General features: G+C 38.6%; 1 protein-coding gene across 2 annotated transcripts in view; it reads right to left on the bottom strand.

The window, feature by feature from the left end:
* Positions 1-26,807, bottom strand: part of USP3 (ubiquitin specific peptidase 3) — a 91,542-nt gene that overhangs the window by 9,264 nt on the left and 55,471 nt on the right. For both annotated transcript variants that reach the window (XM_046651314.1, XM_046651321.1), the window contains 3 exons: positions 20,684-20,830; positions 17,119-17,225; positions 16,859-16,939 (listed from right to left, as the gene is read on the bottom strand). In XM_046651314.1, the coding sequence (XP_046507270.1) occupies positions 16,859-16,939; positions 17,119-17,225; positions 20,684-20,830 (335 nt within the window). The remainder of the gene's footprint in view (positions 1-16,858; positions 16,940-17,118; positions 17,226-20,683; positions 20,831-26,807) is intronic.

Here is a 26,807-nt window from a genome sequence, read left to right as displayed (position 1 = left end):
GGCCCATAGGTTCTTTTTGTTTTAACTAAGGTATAATTGACATACATCATTATATTAGTTTCAGGTGCACAACATAATGATTCAATGTTTGTATATATTACAAAATGATCACAGTAAGTCTACTTAGCGTCTGTCACTACGCTTGGTTACAAAAACTTTTTTCTTGTGATGAGACTTTTAAGATTTACTCTTAGCAACTTTCAAAAAATACAATACAGGGGCCGGCCTGGTGGCGCAGCGGTTAAGTTCACATGTTCCACTTCGGTGGCCCGGGGTTCGCCGCTTCGAATCCCAAGTGCGGACATGGAACCACATGGCAAGCCATGCTAGAGTAGGCACCCCACATATAAAGTGGAGGAAGATGGGCACGGACATTAGCTCAGGGCCAGTCTTCCTCAGCAAAAAGAGGAGGATTGTCAGCAGTTAGCTCAGGGCTAATCTTCCTCAAAAAAAAAAAAATACAATACAGTATTATTAACTATAGTCGCTATGCTATATATTACATCCCCATGACTTATTTATTTTATAAGTGCAAGTTTGTACCTTTTGACCCCCTTCACCCATTTCTTCCACCCCAACCCCTGCCTCTGGCAACCATCAATCTGTTTTCTCTATGAGCTTGGGTTTTGGGGGGGTGGTTTTAGATTCCACGTGTAAGTGAGATCATGTAGCATCTGTCTTTCTCTGTTTGACTTCACTTAGCATGATGCCTTCAAGGTCCATCCATGTTGTCACAAATGGTGGATTTCATTCTTTTCTTTTTCTCTTTTTTGAGGAAGATTAGCCCTGAGATAACATCTGCTGCCAATCCTCCTCTTTTTGCTGAGGAAGACTGGCCCTGAGCTAACATCCGTGCCCATCTTCCTCTACTTTATATGTAGGATGCCTGCCACAGCATGGCTTGATAAATGGTGTGTAGGTCCACACCTGGGATCCAAACCGGCGAACCCTGGGCCACCAAAGTGGAACGTGCAAACTTAAGTGCTGCACCACCAGGCCAGTCCCTCATTCCTTTTTACGGCTGAATAATATTCCATATATTTCATATATATACACACACCACATTTTCTTCATCCATTCACCCACTGATGGACACTTACGTTATTTCTATGTCTTGACTATTGTAAATAATGCTGCAGTGAACATGGGGGTGCAGATATCTTTTCAAGTTAGTATTTTTATTTTCTTCAGATGAATACCTAGAAGTGCAATTGCTGGATCACATGGTAGCTCTATTTTTATTTTTTGAGGAACCTCCATACTATTTTCTGTAGTGACTGCACCAATTTACATTCCCACCACCAGTGCACAAGGTTTCCCTTTTCTCCACATCCTTGCCAACACTTGTTATCTCTTATCTTTTTGTGATAACAGCCCTTCTAACAAGTGTGAGATGATACCTCATTGTGGTTTTGATTTGCGTTTCCCTGATGATTAGTGATGTTGAGCATCTTTTCATGTACCTGTTGGCCATCTGTATGTCTTCTTTGGAAAAATGTCCATTCAGATCCTCTGCCCATTTTTTAATCAGCTTGTTTGGTTTTTTGCTATTTGGGTTGTATGAGTTCTTTATACATTTTGGATATTAACCTTATCAAATATACGATTTGCAAATATTTTCTCTCATTTGGTAGGTTGCTTTTTCATTTTGTTGATAGTTTCCTTTGCTGTGAAGAAGCTTTTTCTTATTTTTCTCTTTCTCTCCAAAGCCCCCCAGCACGTAGTTGTATATTCTAGTTGCAGGTCTTCTAGCTGCTGTGTGGGACGCCGCCTGAGCGTGGCTTCACGAGCCGTGCTAGGTCCGCACCCAGGATCCGAACTAGTGAAACCCTGGGCCGTCGAAGCAGACTGTGTTAACTTAACCACTCAGGCACAGGGCAGCCCTGAAGAAGCGTTTAAGTTTGATGTACTCCCATTTGTTTATTTTTGCTTTTGGTGTCAAATCAAAAAATCATAGCTAAGACCAATGTCAAGGAGCTTACTGCGTATGTTTTCTTCTAGGACTTTGATGGTTTCAGGTCTTATGTTCAAGTCTTCAATCCATTTTGAGTTAACTTTTGAATATAGTGTAAGAAAGCAGTCCACTTTCATTTTTTGCAAGAGGCTGTCCAGTTTTCCCAACACTATTTATTGAAGAGAGTGTCCTTTCCCCATTGTATATTCTTGGCTCCTTTGTTGTAAATTAATTAACCATATTTGTGTAGGTTTATTTCTGGGCTCTCTATTCCATTCCATTGATCTATGCATCTGTTTTTATGCCAATACCATACGGCTTTGATTAATACAGCTCTGTAATATAGTTTGAAATCAGGGAGCAGGAAGCCTCCAGCTTTTTTGTTCTTTCTTAAGATTGCTTAGGATATTTGGAGTATTTGGGGTTCTGCACAAATTTTAAAATTCTTTGTTCTATTTCTTTGAAAAATGCCATTGGAATTTTGATAGGGATTGCACTGAAGATGTAGATTGCTTTGGGTAGTATGGACACTTTAGCAATATTCTTCCAATCCATGAGCAAGAACATCTTTCCATTTATTTGTGTCATCTTCAATTTCTTTTATCAATGTCTTACAGTTTTCAGTGTTCACGTCTTTCACGTCAGTTAAATTTATTCCTAAGTATTTTATTCTTTTTGATGCAATTGTAAAAGTGATTGTTTTAATTTCTCTTTCTGATAGTTCATTATTATAGAGATGCAACTGATTTTTGTATATTGATTTTCTATCCTGCAACTCTACTGGATTCATTTATTAGTTCAAACAGTTTGTTGGTGGAGTCTTTAGGGTTTTTTATATGTAAAGTCAGGTCATCTGCAAATAGTGACAGTTTTTCTTCTTCCTTTCCAATTTGGATGCCTTTTCTTTCTTTTTCTTGCCTAATTGCTCTGGCTAGGACATCCGATACTATGTTGAATAAAAGTGGTAAGAATGGGCATCCTTGTCTTGTTCCTGATCTTAGAGGAAAAGCTTTCAGCTTTTCACCAGTGGGAATGACATCAGCTGTCTTTATTATGTTGAGGACCTTTCTCTAAACCCACTTTGTTGAGAGTTTTTAATCATAAATGGATGTTGAATTTTATCAAATGCTTTCTCTGCATCTGTTGAGATGATAATATGATTTTTATCCTTCATTTTGTTAATGTGGTGTATCACGTTGACTGATCTGTGAATGTTGAACCATTCTTGCATCCCTAGGATAAATCCCCCTCGATCACGTGTGTGATCCTTTTAATGTATTGTTGAATTCAGTTTGCTAATATTTTGTTAAGGATTTTTGCATCTATATTCACTAGGGATATTGGCTTGTAATTTGCTTTCCTTGTGTTGTCCTTGTCTGGTTTGGGGTCATTCTGGCCTCATAAAATGAGATGGGAAGCATTCCGTCCTATTCTATGTTTTCAAAGAGTTTGAGGAGGATTGGTATTAATTCTTCTTTGAATGTCTGGTAGAATTCACCAGTGAAGCCATCTGGTTCTGGAATTTTGTTTGTTGGGAGATTTTTTTTTAAAAGATTTTATTTTTTCCCCAAAGCCCCCTGGTACATAGTTGTATATTTTTAGATGTGTATCATTCTAGTTGTGGCATGTGGGACACTGCCTCAGCATGGCTTGATGAGCGGTGCCATGTCTGCGCCCAGGATCTGAACCGGCAAAACCCTGGGCCGCCGAAGCAGAGCGTGTGAACTTAACCACTCGGCCACGGGGCCAGCCCCTAAAGTTCCCTACTATTATTGTATTGCTATTTCTCCCTTTAATATTTGTTTTATATATTTAGATGCTCCTATGTTGGGTGCATAAATATTTACAAATGTTATGCCTCTTGTTGGATTGACCCCTTTATCATTATGTAATGCACTTGTCTATTATTCCAGTCTTTGTTTTAAAGTCTGTTTTTTCTGATATAAGCATAGCTACCCCAGCTTTCTTTTGGTTTCCATTTGCATGGAGTATGTTTTTCCATCCCTTCACTTTCAGACTGTGTGTGTCCTTACATCTGATGGGAGTCTCTTGGAGGCAGCATATAGGTCTTGTTTTCTACCATTCAGCCACTCTATGTCTTTGGGTTGGAGAATTTAGTCTATTTACACTTAAAGTAATTATTGACAGTTATGTACTTATTACCATTTTATTAACTGTTTGCTGGCTGTTTTTTAGTTCCTCTCTGTTTCTTTCTTCTTCTCTTGTTCTTTTCCTTTGTGCTTTGATGACTTTCTTTAGTAGTGTGCTTAGATTCCTTTCTCATTATCTTTTCTCTATCACTATAGGTTTTTGCTTTGTAGTTGCCATGAGGCTTACATATAACAACTTATACTAGTCTATTTTAAGTTGATAACTTAAGTGTGAACACAATCTAAAGCTCTACATTTTTATCCTCCTCATTTTATGTTTTATGTCACAGTTTACATCTTTTAACTTGTGTATCCTGTAACTAACTGTAGTAACAGTTATTTTTACTACTTTTGTCTTTTATCCTTCATACTAGCTTTATAAGTGATTAATCTACTACTTTTACTATATATTTACCTTTACCAGTGAAATTTATACTTTCATATGTTTTCTTGTTATTAATTAGCACCTTTTCTTTTCAGCTTGAAGTCTTTTTAACATTTCTTGTAAGGCCAGTTTAGTTGTGATGAACTCCTTTAGCTTTTGCTTGTCTGGAAAATTCTTTACCTGGCAAAGTTATCATCCAGAATTGAAGTTTAGTTGGAAGTTTTTTTCTTTCAGCACTTTGAATATATCATGCCACTCCCTCCTGGCCTGCAAAGTTTCTGCTGAAGGTTCCTTTGTACGTAACAAGTTTTTTTCTCTTGCTGCTTTTAAGATTCTCTCCTTGTCTTTAACTTTGGACATTTTAATTATAAGGTGTCTTTGTGTAGGTCTCTTTGGGTTCCTCATATTTGGAACTATCTGGGATTCCTGGATCTGGATGTCTGTTTCTTTCCCCAGGTTACGGAAGTTTTCAGCTACCTTTTCTTCAAATACGTTTTCTGCCTCTTTCTCCCTCTCTTCTCATTCTGGGATCATGTGAATGTTAGTCCACTTGACGTTGGCCCATAAGTCCCTTAAGCTACCTTCACTTTTTTCATTATTTTTTCTTCTTGCTGCTCTGATTGGGTGAGTTCCACTGCCCTGTCGTTGAGTTCACTGATCCTTTTTTCTGCTTCATCTAAGTGCTGTTGAACCCCTCTAATGTATTTTTTCAGTTCGGTTATTGTATTCTTCAGCTCTGTGAAAGAAAATCTTTGAAAGTCTCACTGTGTTCATCCATTCTTCTCCTGAGATTGGCATCTTTATGATCATTACTTTGAACTCCTTATCAGGTAAATTACTTATCTTCATTTCATTAAGGTTTTATCTTTTTCTTTCCTTTGGACTATATTCCTTTGTTTCTTCATTTTGCCTGATTCTCTGTTGGTTTCTATGCATTAGATGAAACAGCCACTTCTCCCAGTCTTGAAGAAGTGGACTTGTATAGGAGACGAACCTTTTCATTCAACTCTGCCCTAGCTCTTGGTTGGCTCTCAAACCTTTTGGTTGTTCAAGCAGCCTATTTTTAATAGCTCCCAGTAGTCAAGGATGTGTCCCAAAGGGGAAAATCTCAGTCAGTACCTAGATTCAGGCTGATTGGAAGCCAGACCCTCAGGCAGCAGCTTTTAAAGTATGCAAGTAAATACAGTCCTGAGGGACTGCAAGTGTAAGCCCCACTGGCCATCAGAGCTAGGTGATCTGGACATGTCCCCTGGGTGGCAGTCGAAAACATTGGGGCTCCAGGTAAGTGCATAAGCTCCTTTCTGGGAGATACCGCTAAGCTGTAGTGGGGCAGAAGGAGAGTTCAAAGATGGTGTCCCCCAGCCTACATTCCCTGAGAGCATCTCCCCAGGCCCCTAGGATGTGTGCCAAACCTGAAGCCTGCCCCTCAGGCCGAAGCTCTAGGACAAGCCTGGAGCAAATAGACCTCTTGCACAGAAAGACTTGGGATGTGTTTCACTCTGCAGTCTGTGTGTGCCCTGGGGTGGTAGTCTGCCAAGAACTCTCTCTCCAAGAGTTAGTCCCAAGGGACCTAGGGATGCAAGCCCCACTGGTCACCAGAGTCAGGTGACCAGGGGCAGCACCTGTGCAGCAGCTGTAAAAACCAGGGTACCAGATGTGTTTTGGAGTTCCCATCTGAGAGATACTGGCACTTTGAGGTGTGGCAGAGGGAGAGCAGGAAGACAGTGTGCGCACGCCCTCTCTGCGGTCTCTAGAGGGCATGCAGTCAGCCCTTAGATGCGTGATTAGTTAGAAGCCGGCCCCTCAGGCTGCAGCTGTGACATAAGCTAATAGTCACTTTCACAAAAAGACTGGGCTCCTGGGTCTCTTGCCTTTTGCTGTGCCCTGAGGGTGGTAGCTGTTTAAGAACTCTTTCTCTGTTGGTTACGGTTCTGTAGGACCCGTGAGCGTAAGCCCCACTGGCCACCAGAGCCAGGTGATGTAAAAGTGCCCCCTGGCAGCCACAAAAACTGGGGTGCCAGACAAGGGTATAAGCTCCTTTCTGGGAGGTACTGGCATTCTCTGCAGCAAGGCAGAGAGAGACGGCAAAGGCTGCATCCACCTGCCTCTGTCCCCTGAGGCCAACTCCACAAGCCCCTAGAAGTGTGCCAGACGAGAAGCCTGCTCCTCAGGCCGAACCACCTGGACAAGCAGAGAGGCCTCTTTCTCAAGAAGATGGGAGAGTTTCAGTCTGCTATCTGTGCAGTGCCCTGGGGTGGTAGCCTGCCAAGAACTGTCTCTCCAATGGTCACTGTTCCATGGGACCCAGGAACACGAGACCCTGGCCTCCAGACACGTGTGAAAGCTCCTGCTGGGAGACACCTGCACTCCGGAGCGTGGCAGAGGGAGAATACAAAGACGTCGCCCCCTAGCCTCCGTCTGGGGGTATCCCAGCAGGTCCCTGCCCCTCATGCCGGCGCTTTCAGGTTAGCAGATGAGCCTCTTTCACAGAAAGTCTGGGTGCTTTTCCATCGCTGCTGCTGCGCTGGGCCCTAGGGGCAAGTGAGTCCCCGTGAGAGCCCTGTAAGAGCCGGTTCTCAGTTTGCTGCAGCCTCGTGGGGCTCGTGGACGCAAGCCCCACTGGTTTCCAAAGCCAGAAGCTTACTCGGGTGCCCAAAGTGGAGTGTGAACCCTTCACCCCTCAGGGAGAAGCTCCAGGTTTTGAATTCCCTCCTGATTGTGCCAGGAGTGGATTTACGGCAAGACTGCGTCTCAGCCTCTCCTCTCTGCTTCAGCATGGTTTCCTTCTTGCTCACCCAATGTGCAGGAGTCACTCAGCTAGTTTCAGGTTTCCTTCAGAGAAACTGTTCCATATGTAGCTACAGATTCGGTGTGTCTGTGGGAGGAAGTGAGCTCGGGATCTCCCTATGTCGCCATCTTGAACAAGAACCCCCCATGCACTCTTGAATATGCCTTTGTTCCCTGATCCCAATACCTGGAATGTACATCCCACCCTTGTTACCCACAACTCAATTCTCAGTTGTTTTTTTTGTCTTTCCCAACCTCCAGTGAACGTGACCCATCTCTCTTCAGCTTTGTCCTGGATCTCCTGAATACAACATTGCCAACTTATATTTCTTGAAGGAAATCTCAAACACTAAACCCAAACCTGCAAGTTACAGTGACGTCCTCAGGGGCCTCCCAAATTCCACATCTCTAGCTATAAAAGCACTGACTACACCACTGACTGGCTGGTACTATGAATCCCTTTAGACTGATCACTATGGTGCCTGTAAGCTCTGAAATTGAAATCATGGGAGCTTTCATCAGCAAGTATTTGTTGCATCATATAAAAAGGTGTAGCCTTGAGGGTGGGAGATTAGATTTAGAAAAGAAAAACATACTATTCCACTTTTAAAAATCAGCATGTTAAACACAAACTAGGAAAAGGCGGCAATTTCTTCAACATGATAAAAAAGCCCACAGCAAACATCATACTCAATGGTGAAAGGTTGAAAGCTTTTTCCCTGAGATCAGAAACAAGACAAGGATCCTGCTTTCACCACTTCTACTCAACACAGCATTGGAAGTGTTAGCCAGAGCAATTAGGCAAGAAAAAGAAAAGGCATCTAAATTGAAAAGGAAAAAGTAAAATTCTCTCTGTTCGCAGATGACATGATCTTATAGGCAGAAAACCCAAAAGATTAAAAAAATGCTAGAACTAATAAACAAATTTGACAAAGTTGCAATATACAAAATCAACATACAAAACTCAGCTGTGTTTCTGTACCCTAACAATGAACAATCCAAAACGGAAATAGGACAATTCCATTTATGATAACATCAAAAAGAATAAAAGAATAAAATACTTAGTAATACATTTAACCAAGGAGACAAAAGACTTGTACACTGAAAACTATAAAACATTGCTGAAAGAAAACTTAAGTAAATGGAAAGACCCATGTACATGGATTAGGAGACTTAATATTGTTAACATGACAATACTACCCAGAGCGATCCACAGATTCATTGCAATCCCTATCAAAATCCAAATGGTATTTTAGGCAGAAATAGAAAAGTTCACTCTAAAATTCAAACGGAATCTCAAAGAATCCTGCATAGCCAAAACAATCCAGAAAAGGAACAAAGTTGCAGGACTCACACTTTTCTGATTTCAAAACTTACTACAAAGCTACAGTAATCAAAACAGTGTGGTACTAGCATAAACACAGACATACAGGTCAGTGGAATAGAATAGAGAGCCCAGAAATAAACCCTTGAATATATGGTCAACTGATTTTTTTTTTTTTAAAGATTGGTAGCCAAGCTAACATCTGTTGCCAATCTTTTTTTTTTCCCTTCTTCTTTTCCCCAAACTCCCCAGTACATAGTTGTATATTCTAGCTGTAGGTCCTTCTGGTTGTGCTGTGTGGAACTCGTTGGCCTGATGAACGGTACCATGTCCATGCCCAGGATCCAAACTGGCAAAACCCTGGGCTGCTGAAGCAGAGCACACGAACTTAAGCATTCAGCCACGGGGCCAGCCCCTGGTCAACTGGTTTTTGACAAGAGCAACAGGACCATTCAATGGAGAAAGGACAGTCTTTTCAACAAATGGTGCTGGGAAAACTGGATATCTGCATGCAAAAGAATGAAGCTGGATCCTTACCTAATACCATATACAAAAATTAACTCAAAATGGATCAAAGACCTAAAGATAAGACTCTTAGAAGAAAACACAGGGGAAAAGCTTCATGACGTATTTGGCAATGATTTCTTTGATTTGACACCAAAAACACAGGCAACAAAAGGAAAATTAGATAAATTGGACTTGTCAAAATTAAAAACTTTGTGTATCACCAGGGGAAAGGTGGGGTGGGGGGTGGGCACAAAGGGTGCAGGAGTGTACCTACAACACGACTGACAAACAATAATGTACAACTGAAATTTCACAAGATTGTAACCTATCATTAACTCAATAAAAATTTAAAAAAAAACAAAAAACTTTGTATTTTCACTCTCTTGTGAGTGTCCTTTGATACACAAACCACAGAATGAGAGAAAAATATCTGCAAATCATGTCTCTGATAAGGGATTAATAGGATATTTAAAGAATTCCCACAACTCAACAAGAACAAAAGTAAACCAGCTGCTTCAAAAATGGGCAAAGGACTTGAGTAGACATTTTTCCAGAGAAGATACACAAATGGCCAATAAGCACATGAAAAGATGCTCAACAGCATTAATAATTAGGAAAATGCAAATCAAACCACAATGAGATACCACTTCACATTCGTTATGATGGTTATTATTTAAAAAAGAAAAACAAGGAAAACAAGAAGTGTTAGCTTGAATGTGGAGAGATCAGACCCCTCTTGCACTGCTGGTGAGAATGTAAAATGGTGTAGCAGCTGTGGAAAACAGTTTGGCAGTTCCTCAAAAAGAATTCCTTTATGATCTAGCAACCACTCCCAGGTATGCGCCCAAAAGAAGTGAAAGCAGATACTCAAACAGATATTTGTACACTTCCGTTCATAGCAGCATTATGCACAACAGGCAAAAGGCGGAAGCAACCCAAGTGTCCATCAACAGATTAATGGGTAACCAGATGTGGTATATATTTATAATAGAATATTAGTCAGCCTTAAAAAGGAAAGCAGTTCTGACACATGCCACAAGATGGATGAACCTTGAAAACATTATGCTGTGTGAAATAAGCTAGTTACAAAAGAGTATGTATTTCACGTATATGAAGTACCAAGAATAAGCAAATTCACGGACAGAAAGTAGAACAGAGGTTACCAGGGAGGGAGAGGAGGAATGGGAGTTATTGTTTAATTGGTATAGAGTTTCTGTTTGGGTGATAAAAAAAGTTCTGGAAATAGAATTGTACACTTAAATTAACATGGTAAATTCGTTTATATTTTACTAGCATAAAAAATTTTTTTAATACAGTTATGCGTTGCTTAATAATGGGGATACATTCTGAGAAATGCATCATTAGGCAATTTCATCATTGTGCGAACATCACAGAGCACACTTACACAAACCTAGATGGTACAGCCTGCTACACACCTAGGCTGTATAGTACTAATCTTCTGGGACCACCATCGTATATGCAGTCTGTCGTTGACTGAAATGTCGTTATGCAGCACGTGACTATAAGTAAAAATCATTATCTGCTTGAAAAAAGGCCAGGTAAAAATGATGACTGAGAAGCTCTGTCACTCAGCCTCTCCATCCCTTTAACCAGGTGGTTGTAAGATTCACCAGCAGGACACTGCTGCTCGTGTTTCCCCAGCCACACAACACGGAGACGCAGAAAGGATTCGACAGCGGGAAAGCCCTTTTTTCCTGTTTAACCTGCAGTGGACCCCGTTCTGAAAGGGCCTCCCCTCTGAGTATGGAAACACGCAGTCATTCAGAGGGCTTAACTAACGAGTTAGTAGGTGGTATTGTAAGTTCCTTTTGGTAATTATTTAGAATCTAATTTCAGGAATTTGATACCTTTAAAAGTGTTGAGATTATCAAAGAAAGAATATATCAGATAACATTTCAGAGCAACTTGTTGCAGTTTTGAGACCAAAATGTAAATGCACAGAAACACTGGATGGCTCTCCAGTTTCTTCTCCTTGCCACGACACTGGTGGGCGCCTCTGCAGCCACGCTGGCAGCCCTCTCTCTAGGAGGAGGCCCCCACCCGCTTTCCACAGCACCTGCTGCATCACCCTGCTCTTTTTCTGAAAACAAAGCCCCTCTCCAACAGCCTTCCAGTCCTCATCTTCTTCCCAACACAAATGATGTTCTTTTCACCTACCCCTAGCATCTCATTGCTTTCCAACATTTTCTGCCTCCCTGCATTTTTGAGAGGCTTAAACTTACACAGTGACCACCAACTGGTCCCACAGCCAATTTATGCACAAGATAGTGCAGAGCTCCCTCCTTCTCCTGTGAGGCCAAGTGATAAACCAAAATGGACCCTCCTTCTCCTGTGAGGCCAAGTGATAAACCAAAATGGAACAGAAGACATGAAAGCCCCACAAGATGAGTCATAAACAAGCAATACAAGCTTAGCCTGGTTTTTCAAACACCCAGTTAAAAAAATGGTGGCCCCAACTGCCTCTAGGGGCCCCTTTGTGCTCCCACAGCTCTCTCTGCTGCTGCAGCAGGCCCAGGAGCCCCACCCCCGCTGCCGTCCCGCAGACAATGAGGCAGCCTCTCTGTCACAGCTGCAGCAGGTCAGAAGGCCGGTGCCCGTGGGCAGCCTCCAGGGTGTCTGGAGAAAACAGCAGCAGTATGAACCCTGGCTGGATTAGTGGAGGAATACCCTCACTACCAGTCACCTCCATATGGGTTTTAAAAAGCTGCTTTAGCTCTCCTGAAAACCTAGTGCCTATTTGTAATGGTTTCTCTGGGTTAAAATAAAAAATAACCCACGATAATTCTAAAGTTCCAACTGCTGCCCTTTTAGAATAACAACTTTTAAGTCAGTTTTTAAATAAAAATACCCTTAACCACAGTATTTCTGGACAGTAGGCTCATAAGGCATGCGTACTTTCCTCTTTACGCTCTTTTGAATTTTCCCTAAATTCTACAATGAACATACAAAGAATTTTCCTTCATGGTAATAAGGAAAACCATTATGAAACATATAACACAAACATATTTCTTTAAGAGGAAGACTGCCTACATCCAGCATATCCTTAACATTCACAGACTTGACACTGCCATTTTAATCATGTGAAGAGTCTGAATGACCCTGAAACGTTCTGCAGTTTAACATTTTGCAGCAGCGTGAGGAGGAATCTCACCTCAGCGCTCATACGTGGAGGTGAGTCACTCGGCCAGTGAACAGTCGACAAGCTACGAGCAGTCACTTCCCAGCACAGCTCTGTTGTTCTCTACCTACCTTCACAGCTCTCGTTAAGGATCTGCGGAAGCTGCTTAAATTTTTCATTTGTACTTTATTGCATTTCATGAGAAAAAAAAATATCCCATGGTGGTTTTTTGAAACTCCTAAGATTTTCAAAGTTTTCAGGGCATATATTTCACAAGTGTCAGTCTTCCACATTTATATAAACTGTTAAATAGCATCCCTCTTGAGAGCAGGGAATACAACTGGTTTGTTATTAGATCACATTTATGCACTTTATAAATTTAATTTAACAAAGCAGTAATTGGGAAGTATGCAAATTAATGCACACTTTGTTTTATTCCCCCTAAATATATACTTATAAAGGTTGACACAATAGGTTTAAAAAATTCAAACAATATAAAAGAGCATGAAAAAATAAGTTGCAGTTCCATTTCTCCCTGAATCCCACTCCCCTAAGACAGTCACTGTGAACAGATGGAGTATGTTGCTCAAGAATTTTAATGCACACATGAATGTTTTTTCTCTTACACAAATGGACATTCTATATACACACTTCCATGGATAGTGTTTTACTCTACAATATTTTGTAGCTATCTTTCTGTGGCCTGGCAATTGATCAACTTTTTCTTTACTGCTACATAGTATGATTTATTAAACCAACGCCCTATTTGTGGACATACAGTTTTTATTTTTTGCAATAACAAAGAATGCTTCAGTGAACATCTTTTACATGTGTTATTGCCCACATTTGCAAGTGGAATTACTATGTCTAAGGAAATGCCCATTAAAAATGGTGATCACTACCCTCCAAAAGCTGTGGCAATTTATACTCCTAACAACATGTGAGAGTACCCACTTTCCAAAACTTTCACTAACAATGGATATTATTTATCTTTATCATTTTGACCAATTTTGCTTTACTTATACTTTCTTGAATATAAGTGAGACTTAATATTTTTTCAGATGTTATATACTTAGAAAGATCTCCCCTATAACGAGATCAAAAAGATGCTTTTATATAGTGTCCTGTGGTTTTATTTTTCACATTAAATCTTGAAAGCTCAAATTAATTTGGGAAAAGATATGAGTTAGGAATGAAACTAATATTTTCCCAAATTTTCATTTACAATAACATTTATTGACTAATTTCTAATTTTCTCCACTGACTTGAAATTTTTTCTTTGCCATATAATAAATTCCCACGTACACATTTTTGTATCAGCACCTGCTAAATTAGTACTTCTAGAACATTTCCTACCTCATCACTCCCTTATCTTCATTTTAAAAACTTTTTCTACTCCTCTTAAGAATTTCTGCTTTTGAATAAATCTAGGGAGTAATTTGGGGGAAAACGGACATCTCTACCATATTGAGTTTTCCCATCAAAGAATATGATGTGGCTCTGTTTATTCAGGCTTTTATCTGTCCTTTTATAAAGTTTTATAATTTTATTCATCTAGGTCTTACATATTTCCCATTAAATTTATTCTTGAGATCTTATTGCTACTATGAATAGGATTTTTTGCTATGTACAGGAAAGCAATCTTTTTTTGCTATTTATTTTCTATTTGGCCACCTTACTAAAGTTTTTAGCTCCACGTTTAGAACCTATTTATCAAAGTAATTTATCAAAGTAATACCTTTATTTCTTTTTTTTTAATTGAGGGCTTTTAGAAAAGCAGGTGTCCTGCTCAGTCCTGTTCTCCAGGGATGGCTATCGTTAAACATTCTCTCATAATTTCCAACCGATTCTCTTGACATGTTCTAGACATGTAAACTCAGTTCATCTGCACATGTTGATAATTTGGTCTCTTCTCTGCATTATTTACTCTTCTTTCTCTTCCCTGTGTATTGCCTTGTCCCTCAGTGGCAGCTCTCCTGGCTGATTCCCATCTCGTGGTAAATCGTTAGTGTTTTACTGTTAATTGTGATGGTCACTAATAGCTCTTGATGGATAATCCTCATCAAGTTGGGAACATTTCTAATCCTAGCTTAGGAAGAATTAATAAGACGTCTTTTTCTTCTTCTTTTAATCAGTCAGTAATGGATTTAGAATTTTATCAAAACCTATTTGTGCATTTTGATTTGTTTTCTCCCAATGAATTATATTTTCTAATATTGAATCAGTCTTGCATTACTGGAATAAATCCCACTTGATCACTGTGCATTACTGTTTTAGTACAGTACTGGATTCTATTTGCTAATATTTTATTTAGGAGTCTTTGATCTGTAATATTGGTAAGATTAAGCTACATTTTCTTTCCTTATCGAGAGTGTCTTTGTCAGGTTTTAGAACTGGGCTTGCTTTAGCCTCTCATACACAGACTTTTAGTTAAATAATTTCAAATTCCAGGGGTCTTTATTACCATCACCTTTCTTTTTTAAATGAAAACTAAGCTTAACAATTACAGATCCCAAAAGCATACAAATAATTCTTGCCAAGTAGACTTATAAAGCATGTAAAAGCAAGACATCAGGTAATCACACATCTTCATCGCCATTTAATAAAAAAATGTGTGTCAATCAACTAAAATTCACCACATGCTGGATGTCCAAGAAAGGTAGTGCCCTTCATTGATACATGGTAAACAAAAAGAGAACGAGGACCTTATCATCTACTTTTTCAAGCCAACAGTAAGTTCTTGAACAAAACAAAAATCATGTCTGAGAATTCAAAGAAAAGCCAGCTGAGAATACAGGAAACATGTTTCCGGCCAAACCCTAAACACTTCAGGATGGTCTGGAACCCCTGACGCTAATACCAAGCACATCAGATTTCAATGAGTCTGTGCCAAGAAAAATACTACTTGGGATGAGATGCAAATGCCTTCAACCACCTAAGCTGTGCCATACACTCTCCTCTCGGATGGTCTCAAGAAAGGAAAGTGACTATTAAAGCATCTGGGATAGGTAATAAGTGAAATGCTACAGAAGGCAAATAAGAACCATGTACATGACCAATTGGGGATAGGGGGACACTGCACAGAAGGGAAGAAACCTGAACAAACCAGTGTCTCTGGGTCTTCCAACCAAAGATCATCTTGACTTACTGGGTTTTGTTTACATTAGGAAATATTGTTCAAATATACAGCCACTTACAGCTATCAAGAAACAGTATTTTTTTTACTAATATATCAATATTATTATAGTTCTTATTAAAGAAATTATAAAATGAAGTCATAATCCAATTTAGATCTTATAGTCTGAGGCTTTCTAATTCCTTTAATAATTTAATTCTTACTGATTTCCTCTCTAAATGACCAAATAATGTTTGTTTCATAAGTTAATTTGATATCAAATATATTGTGACATTTTCTTAATCTCAAATAGGCTAAAAAAAGTTTTGGAGAAACATTGCAGCCATATATTTTAGGGGGAATTGGAGTGGATGGGGTTTCCCTAAATTCCTTCTGAATTCCCGTTCAGAAGAGACGATCAACACTGTTCCGTAGGCGGGGAACAAACAGACAGCATCTGCCGAATGTTTTCATAGACACAGTTGCTCTGCTCCCAGTGTCTTTGACAGTCATCCCGAGAGATTTTGAGAAACTACCTGAGTACCAGAGCCACAGGCAAAACTGCTGCTCCTCCTCTTTTAATAAGCCAGATGCTGCACAACGCACCTGTGACACGGAGAAGCCTGTCCTTCCTCCAACAGAAAGGTACATTTTTATCAGGATAATTTGACTCTGGGGCACTGCTGTCCAATACAACTTTCTGCAATAATGGAAACGTTCTGCATCTGTACTGTCCAATACAGCACCCACTCGTCACATGTGGTTGTTAAACACAAAATATGGTTGAGCAACTGATTTTAATTAAATTTTACCAGCCACGTGTGACTCATGACTGCCTTACTGGACAGTGCAGTTTTAGACCAATAGAGTCTTTTGTTTTGTAGGAAAAGATTGTATGTGTATATATATTAATCATTATGACAGTGCTCCTAAAACAGCTGAAGAAGAGAAAAGAATTACTTTTAGTGAATATACAATTCAGGGTCGAAATTATGTTACTGGCCTTCAGTGTAGAGTTACTTAATGATAGAACACACACTAGGTCCTTCTCCATTTTTCTATCCTAGTTTCTTTTTATGACTAACAAGAACAATTAGTCATTTTAGTGGTTGGTCAAAGATAGGTCTTTTGCCTTGAGTAAAGTAGTGAATACTCATCAAGGAAAAAAGGTGTTCAAAAATCTCCCAAAGTAAATGTGAATCTTAATAGTCTTGAAAAGCAGGGCCTCAGGCTTAACCAATAGTTGTACCATCAATAGATTTCTCAAACTATTAGTTACAGCTTCTCAATTTTAAAACCACTATTAATAAAGAAGAGAAAGGTGGAAAATATTTTATGCTTGACCTAATGTCTTTGGCAGGCATTCAGGTTTGACTTTTAAGTTATAACACAAATTCATTAAAGCAATTAACAACATAGCACATACAGATGGAACTTATAAATCTATTCAGCTATTTCCGGGGAAAAAAGAATTCTAGAACATTAAAGTATCTTTACCTCGTAATGAACAAACTGGTCCATTTTCTTGATTCTTAGAGCGCTTATTTCTGAACTGACTTGGAATATCTAATGAAAGGTCTTAAAAGGAAATACAAAAACAGAAAGCTGTTAAAGGCATACAACCACACTCAAAAACTAATTTCAAAAATTGATGTATTTTTAGAGATGTATCTCTTTACTGTCTTCATTTTCAAAGGAAACATTAAAATTATTATTTTAATAGAATATTATATCTCCACATGCCAAATACATCTTACCTAGGAATGGATCAAACTTTCTAGATTCTGTCCCACATATGAGGCAATTAACCTCATTTTGGAGAATGCCTCCGAATATAGCCGTGACAACCGTAGATGCTCCATTTCTAAAGAAAATCACCACAAAGGAAAATATCTCAGTAAAAAACTAAAATAAATGTGTGAAAGCTCCTATAGGCGACTCCCTTTGAGGAATATGTACATCATTTATATTTACTTAAATTGTGAAATACGAAAACTTCAAAGCTATATAGATACATACTAACTAAAAGGTTTAAGCCACTGACTAGCCTCCCAGCCCCTCTTCCAATCCCATTCAAAAGTAACTAACACTGGACGTTTGCCATTACTAACAAACGCTTCACGTACGTGCCTCCTCAGGGCAGGAAGACCCCTTCCCCCACAAATAGATCCCTCAGAAAAGAGGGAACTGCCATATATTTGAGTCTTTGCAAGACCTCATAGTCCAGGGAGTTCTCTCAATTACTTTACTTTGAACGACAACCTCAACTGGAGACAGTTTGAGATTTTTTAGGTGGTCATCTGTCAGATTTGGGGAAAATGAGGTAAAGAAATTTAATACACATTCAGTAATTACTGATGGAGATATGACTTAACAATTCAAGTGCTGAATGTTACTATCAACCAGCCTTTTAAACGCTCACTTAAAACAATACTGTAAACAATTTCCCTGTGGAGATCAAGAATACACCACTTTCAGAACAATAAAAAACCAATTATCTTAATGTTACTTAACCTCTCTGTGTTTCAGCTTCATCAAATGTACAGCAGGAATAACACATCTACCTCAGAGGCCTGGTGTGAAGAATATGACAGTGCTTTTAGACAAGCACTTACCAAAAAGAAAGCCCTTCAAGTGTTTTAAGGCTATTTTATTAGCATAATAATTAGGATCATCCCTCCTTTTTCTCTTTTTATTCCCTAAGTATACATCTTGAAGACGCACTTCACTCTTTTTGACAGCTGCATGGTGTGCCGCAGAATGGACGCAAGAACCACCAAGAAAGCGCACCAGTGAAAGCGCGATTAGCAAGCACTTACTAGAGGCCAGACTCCAGTCTAAGTACTTCCATTTATTAATCAATTAATCCTCACAACTCTGTGAAGCAGACATAGTTATGCCCATTTCACAGACCAGGAAACTGAGGTCCAAAGGTAAGGAACTTGGCCCAAGGTCACACAGCTGGTCTGGCCTGAGCTCTTAACACTACACTCCTCTCTTAATTAACCAATATAACATTAATGTATGTTGAGGTCGCTTCAGTTGTTTGCACTACAACAAACACTTATATATTGATTATATATTGACCTTTGTGCACTTATGCAGTTACTTGAGCCAGTAAATGCTCTTTTTTGCTAATAGCAATTTGAGGTGATTTCTGTCACTTGCAGTCAATGATACCCCTAATGTACTGGACCATTCTTTCTGAGCTGCTCCAAATTAAATCTCTTGCAATGATGAGATAGACAAAACCTACCTGGGCAAGTCTATTATTTTAAAAGTTTACCTCCTTTTCTAGGAAAGGCTTTCCTTCCTTTACTGGCAAAAGAAATATACTGCGGCCTTTTTTTTGAAGTTTCTCATAAGATACACAGTTTAATAAATTAAACAAAAAGGGAAAATACATTGGGAACTGTAGGACATAATGGCCATTTCAGGTTTTAGGTTTAATATCTGTGTCATAAACAAAGGACATACCCAAAAAAATCTACTGAAAATAAAGGGACCAGGACTGATCCTCCCACACTGACGTTCGCATACAATGCTGCCTTAATTAAAGTGGAAACTGCTTCATTAAAAAGCAGTACATTTAAATGTGATGTAGCTCTTCCTTTACAATTTCTTCCTCTGAGAAAAGAATCCTGCTCACATCTTTTCTATCTGACGTGCAATGGCATTAAGTTGAAGTATACAATGACTTAAAACAAGACTCGTGCATAATTTCAAAATTGCTGTTCCATTTATCATAACTGCACACCAAGACTGTTTACATATTGGCTACTTGGAGAGGCGCTCATGCTGCGAGGGTCCTTTATATTGGCACTAATGATTTTCCATGCACTAAAGAGAACACATCTGCCATTGATTCCTACCATCCCCACCCCCACCTTCAGCAGGGTTGGATGTGTTTGTACAAGTAAACATAAATAGTGCACAGGAGACTTTTTCTGTAATTTTAGCAAATATGATCCTTAGATCCTAAAATGCCTCCTCCAATGAATGTAAAAGAAATATAAGAAATATAAACCTGAATTCTGGATATTTGATAATAAATTTTTTCTTTTCTGTTCCTAACTCACTAATGGAACTTGCAATTACTATTCTTTAAAATATCATGAAAGGATGCAGATTAATACTAAAAACTCATTAGTTACTGAAAGAACATCCTATTACTATTACAGAATGTGACTCCACGAGGGTGCCCTGGGCATCAAATAAAATAATAAAGACATATACCCCCTCACTTCACACAGACTACCCTTGATAGAGCCCAGTTCAACATCCTTGTGTGTATATGCCATCATAAAATACAAAATAGAATTTTTCATGTAATACTATTTTTAATTTGGTGCTAGCAGCAAGAACAATTCTACCAGGCCCGGGTCCTTCCCTTTCTGCATTAGGTTCTAATTGGAATCATAGCTGCTAGGACCCGGAGGGCCAAACATTTTGAGAAGCATGACATTTCAGATGCTTGCCCTTCTCTGATGAGGCCAGATGAGCTGTGAGGCTGCTCCGGCATTAAAAAGACCTTACCTTACACTAACCAGATTTATGGACTGCCAGGCAATACTACAATGACTGCTATATATTACTTACTCTTTTCTTTCTTTCTTTGGAGAGTTTGTCTTGTAAATCCCTTTCCTGCATAGGTCAATACAAAACTTTTCAAGAAATTTGAACAGAGAGAGACTACAATTAACCAAAACCAGGCTGCAATAACAGTGAATCATGCCTGCCTCAAGCAGAATCAACATTCTAATCTCAATGTAGATTTTGGGGTATTAGTATCTGGGAACACAATCCAAAAGGTTTGCTGTGTTGATGTTGAGAGCCAAGAAAAAATTCTGAGAACTTACAAATGCCTCAATTTCATTAAAGAACAGATATACTTTAGGAAAATTCAAGTCCAAAATAAGGCTTTAGGAAAACTCACATTCAAAATATTTTAAGCCTTTGTTTTTAGTGAACAAATATAATTATTTGAGCATATGAAAATTAAGTCTCCCATCCATTATTCAAAACATTTAAAAGAAAATTTTTCAGTGCTACGTTGTACAAATATTTTCTATTTTTTTTTTCAAGTTTTAAAATAATCTATACCAAAAACAATCAGAACTACACCAAGATATGAATACAAGATGCTTGTGGTCTGGAAGCAGGAGGCACATGCTTGTCCACTTGGTCACAAAATTCAAGTGCACAAAAGTTTCAGCAAAGGTCCAGGAAAACTCACTACCTTCCATTATAAAGCTAATAAACAATAATACCAAAAGAAATGTCTGAGGTCCTCTTAAAAAACAAAAGGAAACTAAATCTTACATGCAACATTTGTTACTTGGAGACAGAGTAGAATTCTCCTGCAGAATTGCTGAGCGGGAAACACCGTTGAAACCGCCCTGGAGCTCCAAGTGCAGGTGGTCCAAAAGGTAGCGCATGAATTCGTGGGCATCCTGCTGCTGATAACCCCTTGAAGCAAACAGAAACAGTGTGTCACAGGCAAGGCTCCGCCTGCCCAGCCAGTCTCGCAGGAGGGCAGAGCGCTGGGCAGAGCTGCAGCCCTGCACTCAGAGCACGGTGAGCCTCCCTGACCCTTGATTCCCACTTGCTCCATGTTTTACACAGAAAATTTCCCTTCAAGGAAAAATTCTACTACTTAAAAACAAGTTTGAAAACACAGAATGTTAGGGCTAATTGGACTTGTAGTGACCTCAACTGACCTCACTTTAGAAATGAGGAAAATGAGGGGCCAAAAAATGAGGAGGGAGGGGTAGTGACTAGCCTAAAGTCCTGCAAGAGTCACAGAGATGGGGCTAGCAAGCCCTGTCTCCTGGATGGACTGCGTCTCCCCACTCGCCCACATGCCTCTCTAGAAGACGCTCAGATGGTAGAACTTCACATCTTACTCTCACCAGAAAACTAGATCTAAACCACCACTATCACTATAAGAAATAAGGAATTTAAAGCTAATTCTTTAGATTGAAAGATACTAATTTTTAAACACTGGCTGAAAGGAAGAAAAACTTTAAAAAGTTAAAGATGGCTAACAGACCATACTTGCCTCCTGATCTCTGCTTCAAAGGACAGTTTTAAAATAAATATTTTTTAAATGCATTGATTTATATACAATTATGCTCTCGCCTAAAACTTGAATATATATAGCAACATACTCTTAGGTTACTTCTTACATTATATTCGGACAGGAAATTATACGGAATTACTATACTAATACAGATCAATGACAGGTGAACAGTAATGAAGGCTGACAGAAAATGAAGCTGGTACAGTTGGAAGCTCACAGAGATTTATGTAGATAAAATCCATCAAGCAATGATATATAAAGTACTTTCATAAAACTATGGATAGAGAAGACTTCTGCCTACGTTTCACTACCATGGAAGGCTCTCTTTAATGTACCCTCTAAATTGCAAGTTTTCCTGGCCTGGTCTTCCACCACTTATCCAAGCAATGGTTCCATAAACAAAATTTCTTTTGCCCAGAGTTTCCCTCAATATATATTTTCCCCCTTTTCCTGAAATTTCTCTTGAAAATTATAAATTATGAAAACCATCTGCCTAATCAATGGAACTTAAATCATAAATCACTTTAGCATTTCACTATAACTTTTTCTAAACGATTTAGCAGCCAAATAATATATGTTCAAGTATTTCTTCTAAGACTGAAATGAATAAAAATGTTAAAATTCACAGTCAAAAGTATTCAGAGTTGGTAGTTCCTTTATATATCTAAAGAGGTGCTTTAAACTTTTTCAATACGATATCTTTTTTTTTTTTCCCATAACTCAAAGGTAAGATTAGTATTTTAGGTCATAGCTGAAATTCTATCACATATAAAGAAAGTTCTATTCTCTCACCAAAATAATCTAATATCATCATTTTTCTAAAATGGATCATGAAAACCAGTACCTTGTAGTTATGTTGATTTGTATTTTTGTCAAACACATATCCATCCCTTTTTAATGGACATTAATTTAATGTACATCCCTGCCTGATGTACATTAATGAATATTTCCAACCACATCATGATTCTCTTGATTCTCTTTTCTTATATCAAAATACATTATTTTCTAATGTTTCCTTTACCTGCATTAGAAACACATTTTTTGATCTACATGAAATCGTGGAACACTCTGTTTTATAAAGGTAAATTATGGGTTTCTATTTATTTCAATTTGTGATCTTTACCAGAAAACAGTCTGTGCTTAGTCTAAGACTAGGAAATCTTTCTGATTCTGACTAAAGCGAGCTTCTACTGACTTATCTGAAAGTCTTAATAAATATTGTTTAGTATGTTAAATTTAACGAACTTCAGTTATCTTTTCAATTATTTCCCAATTATACAACCTGGGCTTCAGGATTCCTCTGTGGCCAACTTAGGTTTCTCTTGTTAGGTCATCATGTTAAAGGAAACACTCCTCACATTTGGATGCAGTGTCAAACAGGTGTTTGTGAATTAGTGACAAAATGGATTTGTGAAGAACCAACTAGTATCTCTGTGACAGGCCAGAATCAAGAGAGAAAAGAAGACAGAGTAGGGACTGGCTCCATGGCATAGTGGTTAAGTTTGGCATGCTGTGCTTTGGTGACCCAGGTTCGTGAGTTTGGATTCCACGTAGGGCGTGGACCTACACCACTCATCAGCCATGCTGTGCCGGTGACCCACATACAAAATAGAGGAAGACTGGCACAGATTTTAGCTCAGGGCTAATCTTCCTCAGCAATAAACAACAGATACAACAGTGGTTTCACTTTTAACACTGTTCCTTATCTTTACTTGTTTGTGACCTTAGACAAAGATTACCTTCTTCTCCTTAATGTTTACAGAAAATCTGTTGTAAAGATGCTAGGAGAAATAGTCATTGGGAAGCATACGGTAAATATAAAAAGCCTAAAAGATCATGAATCATCCCTTCTGAATGAAGGGGCTGACAAAGAGGGATAGCGCTGAGGCACAGTGTATAGGAAGCTGGGGGCTGCTGTATCTTCACAATAATTTTTGGCACAATGAGGCAAACTGTATTTACCCAAATAAAACAGGAGATGTTCTCATAAAGAATAATCAAAGAAAACGTTATTTTGCACCTGGCTTGAGTGTGAAAAGCAGACACTCCAAATAATGAAGAGTCATCGCAGAATATAGGCAAACACAAGTACTTGTGTGATGCCCCGACATGCATAACTGTGACATACGCTTGTGCATTCCTGGCTGTTCTCTGCGTTTTGGCAGTGCCAGGGCGTAACGTGTAAAATGGCAAAGACCAGGAAGGGACACGATATGCTTCTACAGAATCAAACTTCACCATTCTAGAACAAACTTCTAAAATAGCTAGACACACTAGAATATTATATCTGTTCTGTTCATATTTAAAAGATCTTTAATGTGCATAAAAGAATCCTAAGTTAGTGTTTTGTCCAAATTGTCTGCAAAACCGAAATCAGTTAAATTTAGCTATTCCTATCCCGGATGTGACACCAATCTTGACTGGATTTCTTCAAGACAAAAACACCAGAAAACTCAAATCATAAAAATGATTGTTTTTGTTTACAAACACACAAAAAACATATGATAGCAAAATTCCTAGTCAGAAGAACTAATGTTTAAATATAAAATATCAACAGCATAGTGTTTTTAGAAGTTCTCTATTTACAAATATCCAAAAAGATTATTGTTAAAATATCACACGCAAAGACCTATTTATTATCTACAAAGATCTTTTATATTTTCTACAAAGCCAAGTAGAATAGCTAGCAAATATAAGAGTAATGTTAGGGCCAGCCCTGTGGCTGAATGGTTAAGTCCGTGCTCTCTGCTTCAGCGGCCCAGGGTTTCACCGGTTAGGATCCTGGGCGCAGACCTAGCACTGCTCATCAAGCCATGCTGAGACAACATCCCACATGGCGCAACCAGAAAGACTCACAACTAAAAGTATACAACTATGTACCACATGGCTTCGGGTAGAAGAAGGAAAAATAAAATCTTAAAAAAAAGAGTAGTGTTTCAGTCATTTATTCACTCATCATTTTTAAACATTAATTACAATAAGAATTGCTTTAAAAAACTAAAGAAAACTCTGTCTTGGGAAGTCAAGGCAAATATATTAAATCAAGTTATACATGAAAGTAGAAATTGCACATAAGTCATATGAGAAATAAGGGAATAAATACTATGACCTCATTTGAATTATCAAGAGACTTTGCTGGAGAGTGTTAGCATTAAGCTGGATCCTAAGGAAAGAGATGGAGACCACAGGCAAATACTGCAGGCAGGAAGCAAACGACAGTAAAGACATGAAGGCAACAAGACAAAAACATGTTAAGGAAAGCAAAGAGTAACAAAGATTTGCAGAAAAGACTAAAATTACAAAAGCAAATATCTCTTGACCCAGCAATTCCTCTTGTAGATACTAAGCATGCATATGTATGAGACTATTAACTGCAGCACTGCTTGTAACAGCAAAAGATAAGAAACTATTGGCAGGGCACTATTACAGAAATTATGATACAACCATACAATGGAACATTATGCAGCCATAAAATGGACTAAGAAGGCTACATATTAATATGTATCATCTCAAAGTAGGAAAAAAAGATATGTTACCATTTATGTTAAAATTTACACATATGCTTGTGTGTTACCATTTATGTTAAAATTTACACATATGCTTGTGTATATACACACAGAATATCACTGAAAGGATACGCAAAAATCTAGTATCTATGGTTGTTTCCAGAAAGCAAAATGAATGGCTGGAGAATAGAATAAAAGAGAAGACTTTCATCGCATATCCTTTTTTTACCTTTTGCTATTTTGAACCATTTGTATTTTGCCTATTTAAAAAAAAAAAACAAAACTGTGGGCCAGCCCTGGTGCCTAAAGGTTAAGTTCAGCACACTCTGCTTCACTGGGCTGGGTTTGGTTCCCAGTCGCAGACCTACACTGCTTGGTTAGCAGCTATGCTGTGCTGGCGGCCCACATACTAAAAAATAGAGGAAGACTGGCATGGATGTTAGCGCAGGGTGAATCCTCCGCAGCAAAAAAAATTTTTTAAATAAACTTAAAGGTATTTTTATGAAAAAAAAAGGACAAGAAAAGCTGGACATACTAGGAAGCCATAAGAAGTGTAGTAAGTAGATATGTATGTTGGGAAGGTAACCTCTGACTTCAGGAAGAGTTTCCCTCAAGGGTAACTGGCTTTTGGTTTGAGTGGGAAAAGAGAGTAGCTTTGATGATTTCTATACCCAAAGGTGTTAATTACACGTAGAGTACATTTTTTTCTGCATTTAATAAATGAAAGTTGTTCCTACTTCTACATGCGTTTGTATTTGAGAGTCCTCATATTTCATTCCAAAGGATCAAATTCCCTAGACACTGTCATATGTTAATCCAGGAGAATGGGCTTTGTAAACTTTAAAAAAAGTTTGCTTTGGGATTATAAATACAATACAAGCATGACTCAAGACCCACTGCACTTCCACACAGGCAGGTTCTAAGAACTTCACCCTGCAGATCTAACAGGAATAACAGCTCCGAGAGGAAAGCCCCAGCTCCCTGCCTCAGACCTGGGCGCTGTGCAGTGACCCTGCACTAAAGCCTTTTCCATGATATAATCTCAAGATCTAGATCCGACCAAGAGGATATTATTCTTCGAATCATGAAAATGGGGAACAATCTCAATTATTACAGAGCTAAGAGAAGCCCTACTAAGAATACACAGGCATCCTATTCTCCACCAGTCACTGAGAAAATCTGAGGGTTCACATGTATTAGGAATCACTCTGGAGACTCCACGCCAAGTTCCTCAACCTGCTGACCTTTCCACAAGTTCTCTGCCTTCATGGGTAGGAATATGAGAATGTGTAAAATTAAGCAGCTAAAAACTAAATCATGCTCACAGTTGGGCTATAGAAACTAGAAAGGGCAGAGATGTGGGCAGATTTAGAGGAAAAGCAAAATTCTACTGAATAAAAGTTTTAGAAGGTTTCCAAACTCCCAATTAAGAATGAGGGACCTGAGTCACCACAGGGATCAAGCAGGACAGTATAAAGGTAGTTGGTGGGCCTCACTCAGTCATGTGGGCAAATTACTGTTAACAAATCTATCATTAACCAGCTCCCCAAAGCCCTGGGCTCTAATTCTGGTCCTAACACCTGCCAGATGTGTAAGTTTGAAGAAGTTGCTCCTCCTCTGTCTCAGTTTTTTCTTCTTTAAAATGGGGCTAACACTTCCTACCTTGATGGGAACTTTGTTGTATTTTTTAATGATGATAAGATAGAAAATACTGAGAGTGCTAGGTACATAGTATGCATTCAATAAATGGAAAATATTTTTATATAATAATAAAACACAAAGATTAAGTTTCTATCAAAAGTCTAACTAGGTGATTATGTTACAAATTTTATATTCGGTCCAAATCTGATTAGTGGTA

The sequence above is a fragment of the Equus quagga genome, chromosome 2, assembly GCF_021613505.1.
Source record: "Equus quagga isolate Etosha38 chromosome 2, UCLA_HA_Equagga_1.0, whole genome shotgun sequence".
Lineage (NCBI taxonomy): Eukaryota > Metazoa > Chordata > Mammalia > Perissodactyla > Equidae > Equus > Equus quagga.
This window is presented reverse-complemented; position numbering and strand designations above follow the sequence as displayed.